We start from the raw sequence: 16,639 nt of genomic DNA on the forward strand, positions 1-16,639 counted from the left end.
TCAAAAGGAAAAGAAGTGCCATCAGTAGTGGGAAGGAATGGCTTTAAAGGGACAGGATCACTGTAAACATATGAAACTGGTTTCGTCCAGGCGGTTGTACTTCAGAAGGCAAGCACAGTGCAGGAAGATCTGGGAAACACGGCTTCAAGCAGCTTTTTGCAAATTACCAATGATATCTTTCCCAGTGCAAAGCTATTCAGGTGCAAAGGATAGTATTTTCCCGATAACCTAAATAAATCAGGAGGGAGTCTCTTCTTCAAAGGACTGTGATGGTGGAAGCCTGACCACAACTACAAAGTGAATAAACCATGTAGGAACTCTGAGCTTTCCAGTTGTATTACGCCACAGTCCCATCAAATTCTAGTTTCTTGTATTAAAAAATAAAGTTTTCCGGTACACTAAAAGGTTAACAAATTTGTTATGGCATAAGCTTTCAAGGACAGTAGTCCACTTAAATCAGTTGCATGAAGTATTATCCTGAGTTTCAGGCATGCGTTGTATATAACACACAGATGGTGGGGGGAGGGAGACTGTGAACAGTAAGAGAAGGAAACGAAATGCAGAAAAGTACAGGTGGTGATAATTATGTATTTAACAGTAATTATCACAAAATATGATTGAGTTGGTAACACACCCATCCTGTCACTGATAAGCTAAATAACACATGTGTGATGAAAAATCCATTGTATCCATTTAATCCATAAATTATAGCACTGAACTACTGAATTATTGTGATTCAGTGGTTTTTATGGTTAGTTATAGAATGTTCTAGGGTCCCAATCACAATGGACTTTTAAGAATTACACTACATATTAATTGGCTTACCAATGACAGCATGGCAGGATATCAACTCAACTGGTTTTTGTGAGGCTGCTGTTAAGTAAATAATTTACATCTGGGTTTTTTCTGCATTTCATTTCCTTCTGATCTCACTGTTTATATCCCCACCCCACTCCATGTGTATCTTAGATTAAGACTTTGTGCATCTGATGAAGTGGGCTGTATTCCATGAAACTTACACTGTAATAAATATGTTAATGTTTAAGGTACCACAAATTTCTTCAAAGAGACTCTAGGCTGGCAAGAGTTGTGTTGAGGACCAGCCATGTAGAAGGCAGCTGAGTGGCTCTAATTCAATCCAAATTGGACGTAATATATTTAAGTGCCATTTTGGCTATTTTTAATTTACTCTTAACTATGCAGCTTTTGAAAATGATGCAGAGACACTTTTAAAAATGGCACTTCTACACTTAGCGGGGGAGTTCCATGCTCTTTTTGTAAGGGGAATTTCTGACCTGCAAATATGCATATTTTATTACGTTACAGAAAGTCCCACAAATAGTACTAGTTTCTGCTTTTGCAGTCTTGTTGTTGGCCCAAGATGTTGGGGACTCAAGAACATGAGGCTGGCTTAACAATACTGGAGCTTTTAAAAAAAGGCTCAGGTAACTTCATAGAGAAAACGGTCCTATCATTGGTTGCTAGCCATAATGAACCTTCTATGTTTAGAGGCAGAACCTCTCTACCCAATGCAGAAAAAGAATCAGGGGATATTTATCTCCATTATGGCCTACTTGCATGCTTGCCAGGGAGGTGTGTGGCTAGTCAGTGTTAAACAAAATATTGTGCTGGAGCCGTTGGGACATTCTAAAAGGGATGTTTGTATACCCACATGTGCAGGAATTCATGTATTGGGCTCTGCCAAGAACAAAAGATTAAACTGCCAGGAATAGGAGACTCTGCAGATCAATGGGGGACTGTTTTAGGGACATCTTCATCATCTGCCAACCTGAGTCCAGCTGTACCTCCTTCTGCCCCTTCCCCTTGATGGAAAGAGTCTGGACTCTGGATCTTGTCATAAGTGCCAATAGTAGAGACAGCTATGTATATCCCCATATATACCTATTGTAACTGTACCATCATGTACATTTCAACTGCAGATTGTTTTGGGAGCCAATCCTGACTTAAAAGAAGGGTGCATAATAAATAAATAAATACCCAATTCATTGTCATATCTATGAGGCTCAACTTTTTAACCTAACACAGAAAGAGATCATTTAAGGTTTTGTGTTTTGCCATAAGAATCATCTGGTTTTGCCATAAGAATTATCTGGTTAGATAAAACATGTAGCCCACCATTCTGCCAGACAGTGGCCACTACAAGCATAAATAACAGAACAAGTGGTGTCATCATTCCTCCTGATCTTGCAAAACTGTCTAACAGAAGGTAGCCTGTGATAGCTCTCTAGGGCAGGCATAGGCAAACTCAGCCCACAACTCCCATCAATATAAGGCAATATAAGGAGGCAAAAAACAAGAATGAGAGACCCAGGGCTTTTCATCTAAAATCTTCATTTTTCAAACCAAAAGAGTATGCAGATAAAATATATCCTGCATCATAATGACCCCTTTGAGTTGTCCTCCCCCACCCCCACTCCCTTCCCAATATACCAGGCCAATGAAGTTTCTAAGATATTCCCGGCTGGTTTTGACCTTCTAAAGGCTACAGTCCAGAGAACTATACAGCTAATTCTGTGGGCCCAGTGGGGCTTTTGAGTTCCTTCCTCGCTCCCCTCTCTTTAAAGAGCACTCCCTCACACAACAAGCCAAGTGGCTTCGCAGAGGGCTGCTGCTGAAAGGCAAAATGTCAAAAAATCTCTTGTGCCTTATTTAGCCTAGCTCTCTGAATTGTAGGCCAAAGAAGACTCTTAACTTGGTTGCCTTGTTAGTGCGTTAGGTATATACAACTTTTAACACACAAACAACAGTTTACTTATTTGGTTAAATGGAAATATTGCAGCTTATTTAAAGTATTAAGGGAAGCCTGACTCAGGCTGGTTCAGGAGCATCATGGTCAAGAGTTGCATATGTCAGAATGAATATTTTCTGTGTACAAGATTTCTAGGGAATCTTCACTCTGAACTGATGCAAGGCCTCTGGTAGCTGCTGACTTTTTCTTCACCATGTTTCCATTGTTTTACTGCCCAGCATGTGAAATCAGGCATTATCTTGCTTTTCAAACCTCAGAGGCACATAATACAAGTAGCTTACCTGAGCATATGGGGGCTACTCAAATCTGCAGCCCAGAAGACCCCTTTTCTTGTGACTAATCTCCCTTTGAGTGCTGAACTAACCAATGGCTGTCATTGCCACAGCTGAATTAGTCACAGAAAAAGGAATGAAGCTGAGGCCACGCTAATTCAATTGGTTGTGTGTCGGCTCCAAATACGCAGGCAGAATGCAACTCATTGGACACACGGTGCCCGAAATTTCAAGGGAAGGAATAGTAAGTGAAACTTTAATGGTGTTAGATGAAGGTTGGTGGTGGAGAGGCAGGGAAAGGTGGTAGAGAATAAGGTGTGTTTCAGTGATGGAACTGCTGAAAGAAAAAGCTGTGTGCCAGACTTTGGGGCAGTCCACAGTCCTACCTTTCAAGAGACCTTCATGGTCCATGTAGAAAGACAAGGTGAAAAGGAGAAGAAAGAATGGGAATAAAACAGAGAGAGAAGCAGAAAGAGCCTGATCAGAGAGCAAAATGGTGAAGTATGCATTTCAGGGGGAAGTCCTGGGGAGAAAAATCCACCTATCCCCCCACCCCCCAAAGGAGTTATTATTGTTGTGCACACAAAATAAATTAAAAATAAATAAATAAACCTGTTGTGCATCTACACCAAAATATGTATCTAATGGATTCCAAAAGCAAGTAATTTGCAAATAAACCCTAAAAAATGAGATGTGCCCTCAGATCTGAGGCAGGGAGGGAGGGAGCACTAGTAGGGCAGAAGTTACAACCCCACATGGCTTCATTAAATGTCGCCCTGAAAGGCAGCTGAGCAGCCACTAGCCTGTGGTCTGTCATGCTGTTCCAATGACGTAATGTGCTACAAGCCCCTCTCAGAAAAGGCTGCCTTCAGGAAAGAAAGGAGCCATGGTATTCGCTTGACCTTGGTGGAAATCAGGCAGCTCTGCATATGGAGGGAGGGGGTGCTTCTAAGTTACATTTCCACTGTGTGGAGATTGTACCGGATGAGCAGATGGCAAGTGTCTTTTGGGAGGCAGGTATATATTGTGGTTTCAAAATGAGTGGACTGGAGGGGAAGGCACTCTTATTCCATATATTACAAAGGACACACAAGAGATTTGCCTATGCGTAGAGGTGGGGGTGGGGAATGAGTGAAACAGGAAAGAAACGCATTATGAAATGCATCTGCTCCTTTCTTGGTGGCTGTGTGCAATGACCTCTGGGGCCCTGGAAGAATACGGAATTGATTAAGGCTCTATGAAGACAGGAATTCTGACTGTCATGTAGCAGATACTGCCGATGTCAGAAAACTGGCCTAATATAGACCCACTTCCAAGTATCATGAAATTGCTATCTGGGTTCACATGAACCCACTTGCCAGCAGTCTGGGCTGTATGCAAGTGCTCCTAGTTTTTAACAGGCATTTGCCAATTCCTTGTACTCGCTATTGCTATATTTTACACAGGGACCTTTAGTTGGGGATGCGTTGAAATCACCACTGCAACTGCAAATGCTTGACTGAGTAGAAAGCCCAGTAACGTTACCTGAAAATATATGGGGAGCAGGAAGGAGCAGCCTGGATGGGACCAGCAGGTCTGAAGTTTTAAAATTCTAGTTCTGATTTGCTTCTCTCTCTCTCTCTCTCTCTCTCAACCAAATCAGTTGGCCTAGTAAGGCATGGTTACTGGAACAGAATGCTATTTAAGGACATGGGCTTCCAAACATCTTAGCTCACAAGGAGACCATTATTCTGGCAGCAAAGTAGAAAGAAGTGACAGTATCTCTTTAATTACAGGCTGCAGTGATTGGAATGCAGTGTGCACAGGCCACTAAGGATGTGAAGGGCATGATGAAAGCATATTAGACATGCTTCTATGAAGGTAGGAAGAGAACCAATAAAGAAAGCATGTCAGCACATATCCTGTCCACCTTTCAAGCGCTAATAGTAACTTTTCCCCCGGACTGCTCGATTCCTTGTGAATTTTAAGCAGCTAACCACTTTGCTTCTGACTCCTTATGGGATGTGTCATTTTCTAACACCCTGCATTAACACTCTGGTTAATTGTAAAAAGAAGAAGAAGAAAAATCTGTGATTTTTATCTAGGGGGGAAGGGGACGACAGTTGTTAAAGCATTGTGCCTTCAAAGTGTCCAGCTTGCACATCATGAGTAATCACAGTTAATGGCTTACTGTGAATGCAAATATCACTCCTCTCCTCTAGAGGAGGGATGGGGAATTGGATCCAGACTGCCGGCCAGCTCTTTATTTTCCCCACTTTCCATGGACAAGGTTTAACAGGTAGATGAGGTCATGCAGTGCGTGCTGCATAGAAGCCTCTACTGTCAGCTGATGGAACTTCAAAGTACCATGAATGACTCTCTGTAAGCACTAACGACCAGCTGATTGTAAGGGCTTCAAAGTGTCACACACAGCGTCACAAATGTTGGGGCTTATTATGAGCCTCACTAGGCACTATGTACAGGGTTTTTCAGGTCCTGCTGACTGGGAGTGTCGACAAAGCTGTTTTTGGCCCAGCAATGTCTTTACCTGCTCCACACCTGGTGCCATTTATGACTTCTGGTGAAGGGCAGCGAGGCATGGCTTGGTCAAAACAACCTTGCAGGTAAAATGAGGTTTCCCACCGCTGCTCTTGACAGTGGGAGCAACAAGCGACAATCTCTGTCTCAGCATTATGCCTGACTGGGAACTGTAGTTTGCTATGCTGAAACAAAACATGGTTGGTAAGACAAATCTTGGCTCAACACCCTGGTTTGTTTGGAAACAAACCACAATCCCTACTTCAGACATAACCTTAATACCTGGGTATTAGGGTTTGTTACGCCTGCTGGCTACAAGGGACGAGTGAAACGGAAGCCTTCTGTGCATTTGATGGTTTAATGGATTACTGTGATGTGCAAATTCTGCCAATGTGTGTGCATGAGGAGCTTAATATCAAAGCTATGGCATGTAACACAGTGACTTCTTCTGCAAAATGAGCATTCAGTTATAAAATCTAAGTTTTTGATGGGTTACTTCATTCATTCATACTGTCCTGTTTTCTCCTGTCACCATATTATTATAGTATTTGTCTCTTTATTTTCAATTTGTGCGTTAAGAAATTTTCTTTCAGATTTATGCAGAATTCTAGACTAAACTTTTATTCTCACAATGGTTTTCTTGGACAAGAATTGGTGATTCTCAAATTCTCCTGATATGCTTCATCAACACACTTTCATTTATTCAATAAAGTAAGTAATGCCTGATAGGATAGTCAATTAACTAGTGTTAATCATAGTTTTTCTTCTAGGTTCATTAGCTTGGAGAGTTCATAATCATCAATATGGTTTGGAATAATAAACTCACTAAGAGAACTTTAGAATAGAGGGCATGGGTTGGAAACCAACCCACTACTTACATGAACAAGACAGTGCTTAAAGTTTCATGGGGTGACAAATTGGAGTGTATCCTCTAAATGTCTAGTTATGTTTACAAATGATCAGCCTTCAAATAATCCCTCCATTTTAGATTTGCTTATATGGTTTTATGCTGCAAGATGTATGCATGGTACTTCTTTCAAAGTTCTGCAGGGAACTGTTCAAGCAGCTTGTTATTCATGACACCAGTTCTTGCTCTTCATCATTTCAAATCAAGCCCTTTTGTATTTCTTTCAAATAATTCTGGAAACTCTGGAGGATTTTGTGGGAGCTCAGTTCAAAATTAACTATATCTGAGCAGAGGGTCTTACCATTAGGGAGGGTGAACCAGCCACCTCAGGCAGTAAATTTGGGGTGTCATGAAAGGGCAACGAAGTGTTCATTATTTAGTTTGTTATTATTGTATCTTTACTGCCAGGAAGCAGGGAGAATTGCTTGTGGGGTTTTTAGGTGCCAAAATAACTTGGCTGGTCTCACGAACTATACACCTTGATTTGATGGTGGTACACCATTTGCTGTTCTGCCTCAGGCAGCAAAAGGTGTTGGGCTGGCTGAATCTGAGTAAATCATCCTGTTTGCTTAAAAGCACTAAGCAAGCAGAGATGTACAAAGAGCACGTTTGCTCTAAGTCACATAGATTAACAAAATGCTAGCAGTGTTACCTGTTTCAGTGCCTTGGAAGCAAGGGGGAAACAAATGTAAAACTTGAACGCAGGACCCATCTGTGAACAGCCAAAGAAAACACCTTGCTTTGGGAAGCTGAGATAAAAAGTGGCTGATGTCCTTAAAAGGTTGCCTTTGAGTTTCATAGAGGGGTGATTGTAGTGACACATGGCCCCCACTTCAACAGTCAAGAGAGGTGGGTTTGCTAGGTTATACAGAGACGATCAACAAAATGAGATTGTCTGAGATCCTATAGAAAAGGATGGAATATGGAGCCCATCACAGGCTTTTGGAGAAAATGTATTTATTTTTCTCTAGATACAATCTGAGCAAGGTTGGGTTAACCTGTTTCTGGGCAGTAAATGCACGAGCGTGAGGAGGGTAAGTTGCTGAAAAACCCTGAAGATGCCTCTCTGAATAATCTGGTGTGTGAGAGAGACCAAACACATTGCTTCCATCTCTCCCATAGCATCTAGCTTTCTATCTGCTGTGGTGATGCTAATGAGGATTCTATTATCTTTCTTGATCCATCATGTAGTGCAAATTTCCTGGGACTGTACCATTTCAGACTACACATGAAGCACTGCACATCTGAATGCCCCTGTCCCCACTATCTGCACCTACAATACTAGCACAAACATAAGCTAGGACCTCTGTTCCTCATGTGCTAAGTTTCCAGAGAAATTTTGATGTGAGTAAAAAAATCATCTCTTATCTGCAGCCTGAAATGGTACAGATATAGGAATAGTATACCATGCAAGTTATCTGCATGTGGAGATCAACACCTTTTTCTTTTGCAGAGATCTTTGAGACATAATGGGAGAACAAAGGGTGGTAGAAAATGCACATTTATGGGGATGTGATATCTTGATGACTATTGAACTGACAAAGTTGCTCTTTTTAATAGGTGGGGTAGAGGGCAGAAAACAAATGCCTGTCACACATGCCAAGCAGGAAACATACCTGTAATCAAACGACCCATTATCTACCTTCTGGTCATCAGGGTCCAGGGGTACATCTTTATTTTCTCGCACTGTGAATAAATATTCAAATAAGCACACATTTTACTTTCATGTATTCAAGGCTGCGGTCCTAAACACACTAACGGGACTTGCTTCTGACTTGAGTGGGGACAGGTGAGCAATCCACCAAACTCCGATTCCAAAGCAGACTCTCACATTTTGATCTGGGCAAATCATGATATCAGAATGAGGGCTGTGGGCCTGCTTCTGCTCTTTTGAAAGAGTTTTCTGGTCTTTAAATTTGTAAAAATGGTTAATCCAGCCACCCTTGGCCGGAGCAGCTAGTGCTTTGAATGCAATAGAATGCAAATCCCTCTGGGAGCGATGGGATTTGATGAAGCTCCATCATTCTCATGAAGAAATGTATGGGAAAAAACACTGCTGCCCCCAGAATTCACATGGACCCTTCACCTCTCAAACATTTTTTTTAATACCTTGCCGTTTGTGCATGGATATTTCATGTTTTTCTTTTTAAAAATATACACTGAAATGGGATGGGGGGACTTAAGTCTCATCCCCATGTAGAATTGGTTCAGATGTTTATGTGTCCATCCATTCCTAGGTCTGAGAAAACCTCTTTAGGATTGTGCTGCTAGCCTCCCAGCCTCTGCCGTCTTGTAGGTGGTCAGGAATTTAGACTGAAAATGGATGAGAAGCATCTGAAGAAATAACTGACATTGAGGTGGTTTTGCTGTTGGCAAATGTATGTGCAAAGTCATTTTTGATCACTTCCATGCTTTTAATCTCCAAAATATAATACACATAAATCCCAGGCTGAGCAAGATTCTGATTCAAGTTCTCTTTCAAATCTTGTCTCCTGCCATTGAAGTAATCATTATTATTTCCTGCATCACAAATGCCTGGCTCAAAACTGTCACGCTAGTTGCATGCTGAACAGAGCGCAACAAATAAATTGATGTTACTATATTGTGAATAGTAAGGGAGCATTTCCTGTGCATATGGCGTTTAGAATTGTTGGGAAATTGTTCCATGAGCTTAAAGCAAGACAAAATACAAGCTGATGTGCCTTATTTTTAGAACTGCTGCTGTAGTATTATTTGGATGCAGTCCTGAAAAAGCCGACATTTGCCGACTACTATCATGCAGTGTGATATCCGGTAAATAATAAAACAGAAGAAAATAGTAGTAAAAGATTATGGCTTGGAAGTGTTTCCTAAACCACAGCTATTGTAACGTACAAAGAATATTTCTTGGACTCTTAATATGACCATACTCATCTTAACTGCATACCCTTGGGACTAACTGAATACTCTTAACTGTGTTTTATAGAGATATTTAGCGCTCTGCTATCTTACTTTGAAACAAGGATCTCTAGACAGACCAAGCCAGGTATGCTATTTAACAAGTGTGCACATGTGCATGTGTGCACGCACATACAAACATACACTGGTTTGCCCTTAATTGACTAGAATGTGGGATTGCTCCCTAAATACAGTGGCCAGATACACCAGACAACTTGGATTACAAGCCAACATGGCAAGCTTTTCAGTTCCATATGAGAACCTTCCTATTTATGCCAAGGCATTTTGGATTGTGTGGATGGCTTTTGGAACTGTATTCTATTCTTGCTTTTAGCTTCTTGAGTTTTTGTTCTCTCCTCTTGCGTTTTGTCAAACTTATTTGTAGGTTTTAAATTGTATTTATACGTTGTGTGAATGAATTCTATTCACACTTTCGTACAGCACTTTGGAATCTTTTTGATCTACAGTGGTTAAGACATCTTTGGAATAAATTAAAAGCAACCAGTTTACTTCATCCCAATATCACATAGACCCTTTCTACTGGTGAATGTATTCTTAAATTACCACACTTCCTTTATGCTTGAAGAGACCCGTGAAAAAGTAAATAATTTTTGCAAGGCACAGTGGGACAAGTGAAAGAAACACAAGTACATCTATCAGCTGAAAAATGTGAGTACATTTCAAATACCTCTTCCAGCAAATAAAAAAAAGGGGGAAGGGACTTATATCCTGTTATGTGATTGCCTCTCACCTCCAGATACAGCATAGTCAAAATCTGTATGGTACTTTTCTCCCCCTCCCCACTATGTTTAATAGTTCAGGTGGGATGGGAGTCAGGGATCAGTGCAATTGTGATATAGAAAACCGTGCAGGAAGAAAAGATTAAGAACTCCCTGTCCTAATGCAGTTCCCTAATAAAAAACCCTCTTGCATATCTGCTCATAAATAATATGGTTTTTCTCTTTCTTTTAAGGAAACTGGTCATGGATGCCCCATGTTATGTCTCTTTTGGACCTTGGCATAATATACAAACAGCATGCCATGTATTTTAGGTAGGGCATTCTTTCCCTTTGGACTAAGGAAACAGATAATTGTTTCTGTATAACTGGCTTGTCATTCTTGTCATGCACTGCAGCTTGATGTTAGAAGGTGCCTGCCACAATCCTTGTGTGTACTTAAGGGTCTAGCAGAAAACCTTCTTGCACACAAGACCTTATCAGATCTTGGAAGAGAACACACACAACCATAGTATGCAGTCCAAGCAGGTTCTGAGAGAGGTGTTTTACCCCTAAGCCCTTCCTCCTCCTTTGAAAAAAAAAGGTATCAATGCAATCCCCTCTAGAAAAAGGCCTTTTGCAAGTACAGAATGAGTAAAGACACTTATCGTACGTGGGGTCAAATCCTAACAAAAGTCATGGGATGAGGCTTCACCTCCTACCTAGCTGGAAGTCCTCTTGCATTGCCTTTAATGAGATAAATTATTTTCGGTGCCACGGCTGCTAAAAAATGGTAGGACTAAATCCATCCACTGGGAAGCCTATGATCAGTGCTATTTTTCTAGAAAAAGAGGTGCTGGAATTCGCCAGGAACATCTCCCTTGTTTTCTTATAATGGCAATGGCACCCACGTGAGAGATGCCAGAACTGACTTCCAGTGAGTTCTGGCTGAAAAAAGCCCTGGATGATTATGATCAGACCATCTATCTAGATTTGGGAATGAATACTTCAAACCCAGCAACAATGCTACACCAGTTGATAGCTATTTCTCTTACCTGGATATTTCCCTCCTCTGCTTCTTTTAATGAAGCAAACTATCAGCAAAATCAGGACCAGGAGAGCGATGGCACACATCAGTCCAATAAACCAGCCCTGAGTTGCAATGTCCCCTTGGTTCTTGTTATAGGCTAGTAGGAGAAGTTGAAAGAAAAAACGTTAAGAAGAAATAGAATTGATACACATAGTGCTGAAAAATGAAAATAGCAAGCAAAAGCTATTAGATGCTTCCTGTCCCACCCATTCCCAAGCTTCACATTTGAGGACTGGTGTCTCTCAATGCCGGTCTTCCCAAATTGGCCTGGTTTGGATGCCACATGAAACCACAGTTAAAATGGAATTATGGTTGATGTAAAAGAGCAGTATGCTAGTACATGCTGCTCTAAAGTGCCTGTTGTGCCCGGGGAGGAAGCAAATCAAAGGGTGGTTATGTATATTATATGTGAACCAGCAGTTGTGATTTGTTTCTCTCCAAACCAAGCATGGAAGCTAAGGTTTGTTCTTTGCTTAATAATAACAATATTTATACCCACCCATCTGGCTGGGTTTCCCCAGCCACTCTGGGTGGCTCCCAACAGAGGACTAAAAACAGAATAAAACTTCAAACACTAAAAACTTCCCTGAACTTCAGATATTTTCTAAAAGTCAGGTAGTTATTTCCTTGACATCTGATGGGACATCTGATGGGAGGGTGTTCCACAGGGCAGGCGCCACTACCGAGAAGGCCCTCTGCCTGGTTCTGCTCATGGGCTGCATTCACATTGCAGTTTATTCTGTTTCCCTGTTTTCCTAACCGTTTATTTCCACATCACATTTGAGCTTTTACACCACATAAAAGCTACTTCCAGAAATACACTAGAATATAGTGCAAGTTTAGTGCTTATTTTCATGTTATTTGCAAATGGATTTTTTTTGTAAACAAACAACATAGAAATGAGTGCTAAAGTTGTGCTATATTCTGATATATTTGTGGAAGTGGCTTTTATGTAGCGTGAAAGCTCAAATATAATGTGGAAATGATCAGCTAGGGAGATACTGAGAAAATGGAATAAACAGTCATGTGACTGCAGCCATGGTTTCTTTGGGAGAAACAAACCATAAGCACTGGTTCACATAGAAGACAATGGCAGCCTCTGGTTTGTTTCCTCCTTGACACACCAAAGGAAGGAGCAGGGGGAAGAGTACAATAGGGACTTTTGAGCAGTATGCTCCAGCACACTGCTCATTCGCATAAAGCACTTGTTTAATTTAAACTATGGTTAAACATGTACAAACCAGGTCATTATCTGTGTGGGGATTTTTCAGATTTGAGACATCATATCGGGCCTTTCTATTTTTCCAAATGCATCACAACCCAAGTTCTAACAGTGACAATTCAGATCCAAGGGTAGCAGTGAAGGCAAAGGAAAACACAGGTGGGTACAGCAGACTTGCGTAGAGAAATAAATATATGGTATTGCCTAACAAAGGAGGGTTATATAAAATGGGTGGGGGGGGGAGCAGAAGAAGCTGGGTAACAGATTTGATTCATGGTAATGGGAAATATTGTAGGTGGTACCTCAAAAGAGGATGCAAAGTTCTCCAAGGAGCAACCAAGGATTCATATTTATCTGGTACATAGCTAGAACAAACAAGTACAAAAGGCTTCCTAACACATTATTCAATGTCCTGAAAACCACAGAGAACATGAGAGACTGAGGCCTGCCCAGGCTTGTCCCAGCTTGTGTACAATGCATTAAGTAATGGTTTATAGCATGATGTGTTTTTGCAAAACATCACAAAGTTTTCCCAGGGAAAGTGGCAGGACTAAAACAAAAACAAAAAACAAAAAAAGCCCACACAAAACCCTCTCAGAGCCCTGATTAGAAAGCATGGGACAAATGGAAGAAATCATGGGATGAGCCCTAAGTCAGGCTCATTAATTTCAATGCGTTTACTCTGAGTAAAACTTAGTTGAATACCACCCAGCTTGAAGCTTATGTGACTTACCAACTATGGTGGTAGTATATTTCTTCTACCGGTAAATTATTTTGCGAAAAAGGAAAACATACACATCTAACTGACCTAATTATTATAATATTGCACACAACCAGGTACTCTGTTGGATTTTAAGTAAATGTTATTAGTGACATATGACAAGTGAAACAGTGTCAAGTCTTAAATGAGCAGCAATTCAATGAAGTCAATTCCTAGCTTATATAGCAGTTTATTTTCTTGGGCCAAGTTCATCCTGGATCACTAAAACATAGACATTTGATAGTACCTAATGTAAAAACTTGTGCATTTCAAACTTCGCAAAAAAGCAGAGCTCATCAAGACTGTATGCACACTTCATTATAGGAATGATTCACTCAGAGAAACTGTGAAAGGGTTTAATGGTTGGCTTCATGACTTTAAAATCAATGGTAATTTTTCCTCCTTGTGAATCAAACTGGAATTGCGCTATTAAACCATAACCTAATGGCTTTATCAGAACGCCAGTAGGAAGTAACATGTATAAGCAGCTTTCAAGTTATTGACAATAAATTAAAAATATCCTGAATAGCACTAATGGAAGATTATCACAGCCACGCAGAGTTGAAGCTCTGCCAACAGTATAATGAAGATAGTCTCTATATTCGTAGCCAACAGACCTTTCTCAGACTCTCTCTGGGTCTTCTCACATTAAGTGCTCAATTCCGCAATACTTACTTACAACAAAAGTTTGATCACAGGAGGACATGCAAATGTATTAGAGGACACCCTCTCTTTTAATTCCACCCAAATAAGTGAATATAAGTTATTTTGGTTCCCCAGCCACCCTAAAATCAGGTTGTCTTCAAAGCTGGGAATGGAGTATAAAAAATGTGCATTTGGCGTCAGGATCTTTGGGGCAGAGGCCCAAACTCACACGATACCAGGGCCCATGAACATTTAGGCCCCAGAGCCATCTTTCTTACATATAAGTAGATAAAAGTGTTGTCATGCTATAGTTTGCTTGGCCACAGATAGGGAGCACTGAAAAAAAAAATTATGATGAGGGGCAGTGGATGGGAAGTCCAGGCAAGTCATAGAAGGGCGGGCAGAGCAGACTGCAGCCTTGAACCGCCCCCCTCCACTGACTCCTCTGCTTGCCAGCAACAGGGATCTTGCCCCTAGGATCCAGATCCCCAAGCCAGCTAGCCCTGTGCTAGCTACCTTCTTCCTCCCTGGCCAGTCTCAAAATCCACTGCTGTTTCCACCACCGTTTAGCATCAAGAGCCACGCAGGGGTGAGGAAGGCACCCAGAAGTGCCAGCTAGCCTTGAGATCCAGAGCAATGGCATTGAAGTGGAAAGGAACAAGGCAGACACCCAGAAGTGGTAGCTGCCTGTCCTTGGAATCCATGGAAAGTGGAAGGTCTAAGCTGCCCCACCTTGGCCCTTTCATCCTCTGAAAGAAAAACAAACATGTCCAACTACTCTCCCTAACAAAGTCAGTACTTCTCAATTTGCCTCCCTCAGTGCAGCCTCTAGGACCTCTGTAGTCATCTTCCAGCATCTTTCGTCTGTCATGATGTGCTATCTGAACAATCGCCAGTGTTCCAGCTCCCTTAGAAAATCTTAAGGGCTTTTTTGCTTTTTACCTCCATTTCTTCAAGTGTCTCTCACCGCAGCTTTTTAATTACACTACTTTCCAGCTTGACTTACACACAATGTTTTTACTTCCCTCCCAACCTCTAGGTACTGCTTCGGTGGAAAGGTAAACGGCGTTTCTGTGTGCTGCTCTGGTTCTCCAGAAGCGGCTTAGTCATGCTGGCCACATGACCCGGAAGCTGTCTGCGGACAAACGCCGGCTCCCATGGCCTATAGAGCGAGATGAGTGCCGCAACCCCAGAGTCGGTCACAACTGGACCTAATGGTCAGGGGTCCCTTTACCTTTACCTTTACCAACCTCTTAGCCCATCATTAGAAGTGTACTGTAGACTCCTGCTTAAAGTTTCTGGGTTTTTCCCTTAACTGTCATGTTCCAAGGCTGAACCTTTGACCGTCCTGTGCAAAACTTCCAGAACATTCCCTAGTACTTTTAACCTTCATGTGAGTTTTTGAGCCTCTAAAGCAAAAGCTATTGTTGGACAAGTTTTAACAGGAAATGCAAACTCAAAATGTTTGAAAGGCCTATTCTCAGGGGCAAATACTGATTTCCTGTTACGTTCATATCATTTGAGGAATCTACCAATACATCATTATGATGTTTTTTCAAAAGTTATGAGCAATTTTAATTGACTCAAAAGTGCCAGGTGCCCCATTGGCCTTTGTGCTTTGACATTCTCCCTGTTCACTACTGGCAGCTGATTTACCATGCATTCCCTTTTCCTGTTAAAAGCACTACTGTGGGAAAAAGTCCACTTTGTAGCTATTCTAATGGAAGGAGCAAGACACTAATTGCATGGACTTCAAAATTGCATTAGGCTAAATGAAACTACAGGGTTGACAAAGAGGGAATAGAATTATACTGGAGGCTTTTGGAACAAATGGTGATTCAATTAACGATGCTAACATATAAAAGCTTTCAATAGAATAGAAGGAAGATAGGAAAGGCAAATATCAGATCACACGATATACAGAATGAAAGGGGAAAAAGTATAATATACAAGTATACTTTTGATACAATAATGATAAAAAAAATCCTCCAACATATTCACAGAACCCTGTCCAAATCAAATAGGCAATGTCAAAATGATACAACGGCACACATCAAATGTAGTTGTTCTGTCCTCCTTAAACTTACATTTCATTTGCAAACAGCCTGATCCCGTTTTGCAAAGCCAAAATGCTTTCACCTGATCTCTTATAGCCATTGGCATGAGGCAACAGTTTCTAAACTTGATGTAGCCTTGCTTTGGCTATGTACAGGAGGAATAATAATCTTCCCATGCTTTTAGGGGGAAGTGTGACAGAGACCAAAAGAGGATGCCATAGGACAGAGCAGGGAATCTTTCTTTAGCTCAGTGGGCCAGATCCTTATCGGGACCAGTCTCGCGGGCCAAATTTGACAGGTGGGTGATACCATCTGCCAATTAAATGACATAAATATGATGTCACATGATTGACAGGTAGGTGCGGCCATGCACCTGTAAAAATCCCTCCGGCAGTTTTGCAACTCTCCGTCTACTCCCCATTTAAACCCCTAATTCCGGATGTTAGGGTGAGCATGGGAAGCTTTGCAAAGGCTTTAAAGCAACCCCTGTGTTCCTGCTTGAGTGTCAAAAAAACAGAAGACAGGCCTAAATGTACATTCCCAATATTGAATGTAACTTCATTGTACTCTAGGTAGTGTCAGGTGAATGTGACTTAGGCCCCAAAGTCCTTGGCAGATAACAGGAATCCACACCTACTTTGCAGTTGGCCTTGCTGGCCTCCTTCTGGGCCCACCTGTAGAGCAACATCAGTGATGAATTGCATTTTGCATATAATAGGTTGTCAAGACAGCGCCACACCCTTAAG

At 41.4% G+C, this 16,639-nt stretch overlaps 1 protein-coding gene across 21 annotated transcripts in view; it reads right to left on the reverse strand.

The window, feature by feature from the left end:
- The window catches only part of NFASC (neurofascin), a 176,875-nt gene that overhangs the window by 555 nt on the left and 159,681 nt on the right, over positions 1 to 16,639 (reverse strand). For 17 of the 21 annotated variants that reach the window (XM_081916289.1, XM_081916293.1, XM_081916285.1 and 14 more), the window contains 2 exons: positions 11,175 to 11,306; positions 8,083 to 8,152 (listed from right to left, as the gene is read on the reverse strand). In XM_081916289.1, the coding sequence (XP_081772415.1) occupies positions 8,083 to 8,152; positions 11,175 to 11,306 (202 nt within the window). Of the gene's footprint in view, positions 1 to 7,118; positions 7,179 to 8,077; positions 8,153 to 11,174; positions 11,307 to 16,639 lie in introns of those variants that run through there. The other 4 variants (XM_081916280.1, XR_014169570.1, XM_081916288.1 and 1 more) reach the window with 4 other exon arrangements.

The sequence above is a fragment of the Podarcis melisellensis genome, assembly GCF_964234715.1.
Source record: "Podarcis melisellensis genome assembly, chromosome: 6".
Classification (NCBI taxonomy): domain Eukaryota; kingdom Metazoa; phylum Chordata; class Lepidosauria; order Squamata; family Lacertidae; genus Podarcis; species Podarcis melisellensis.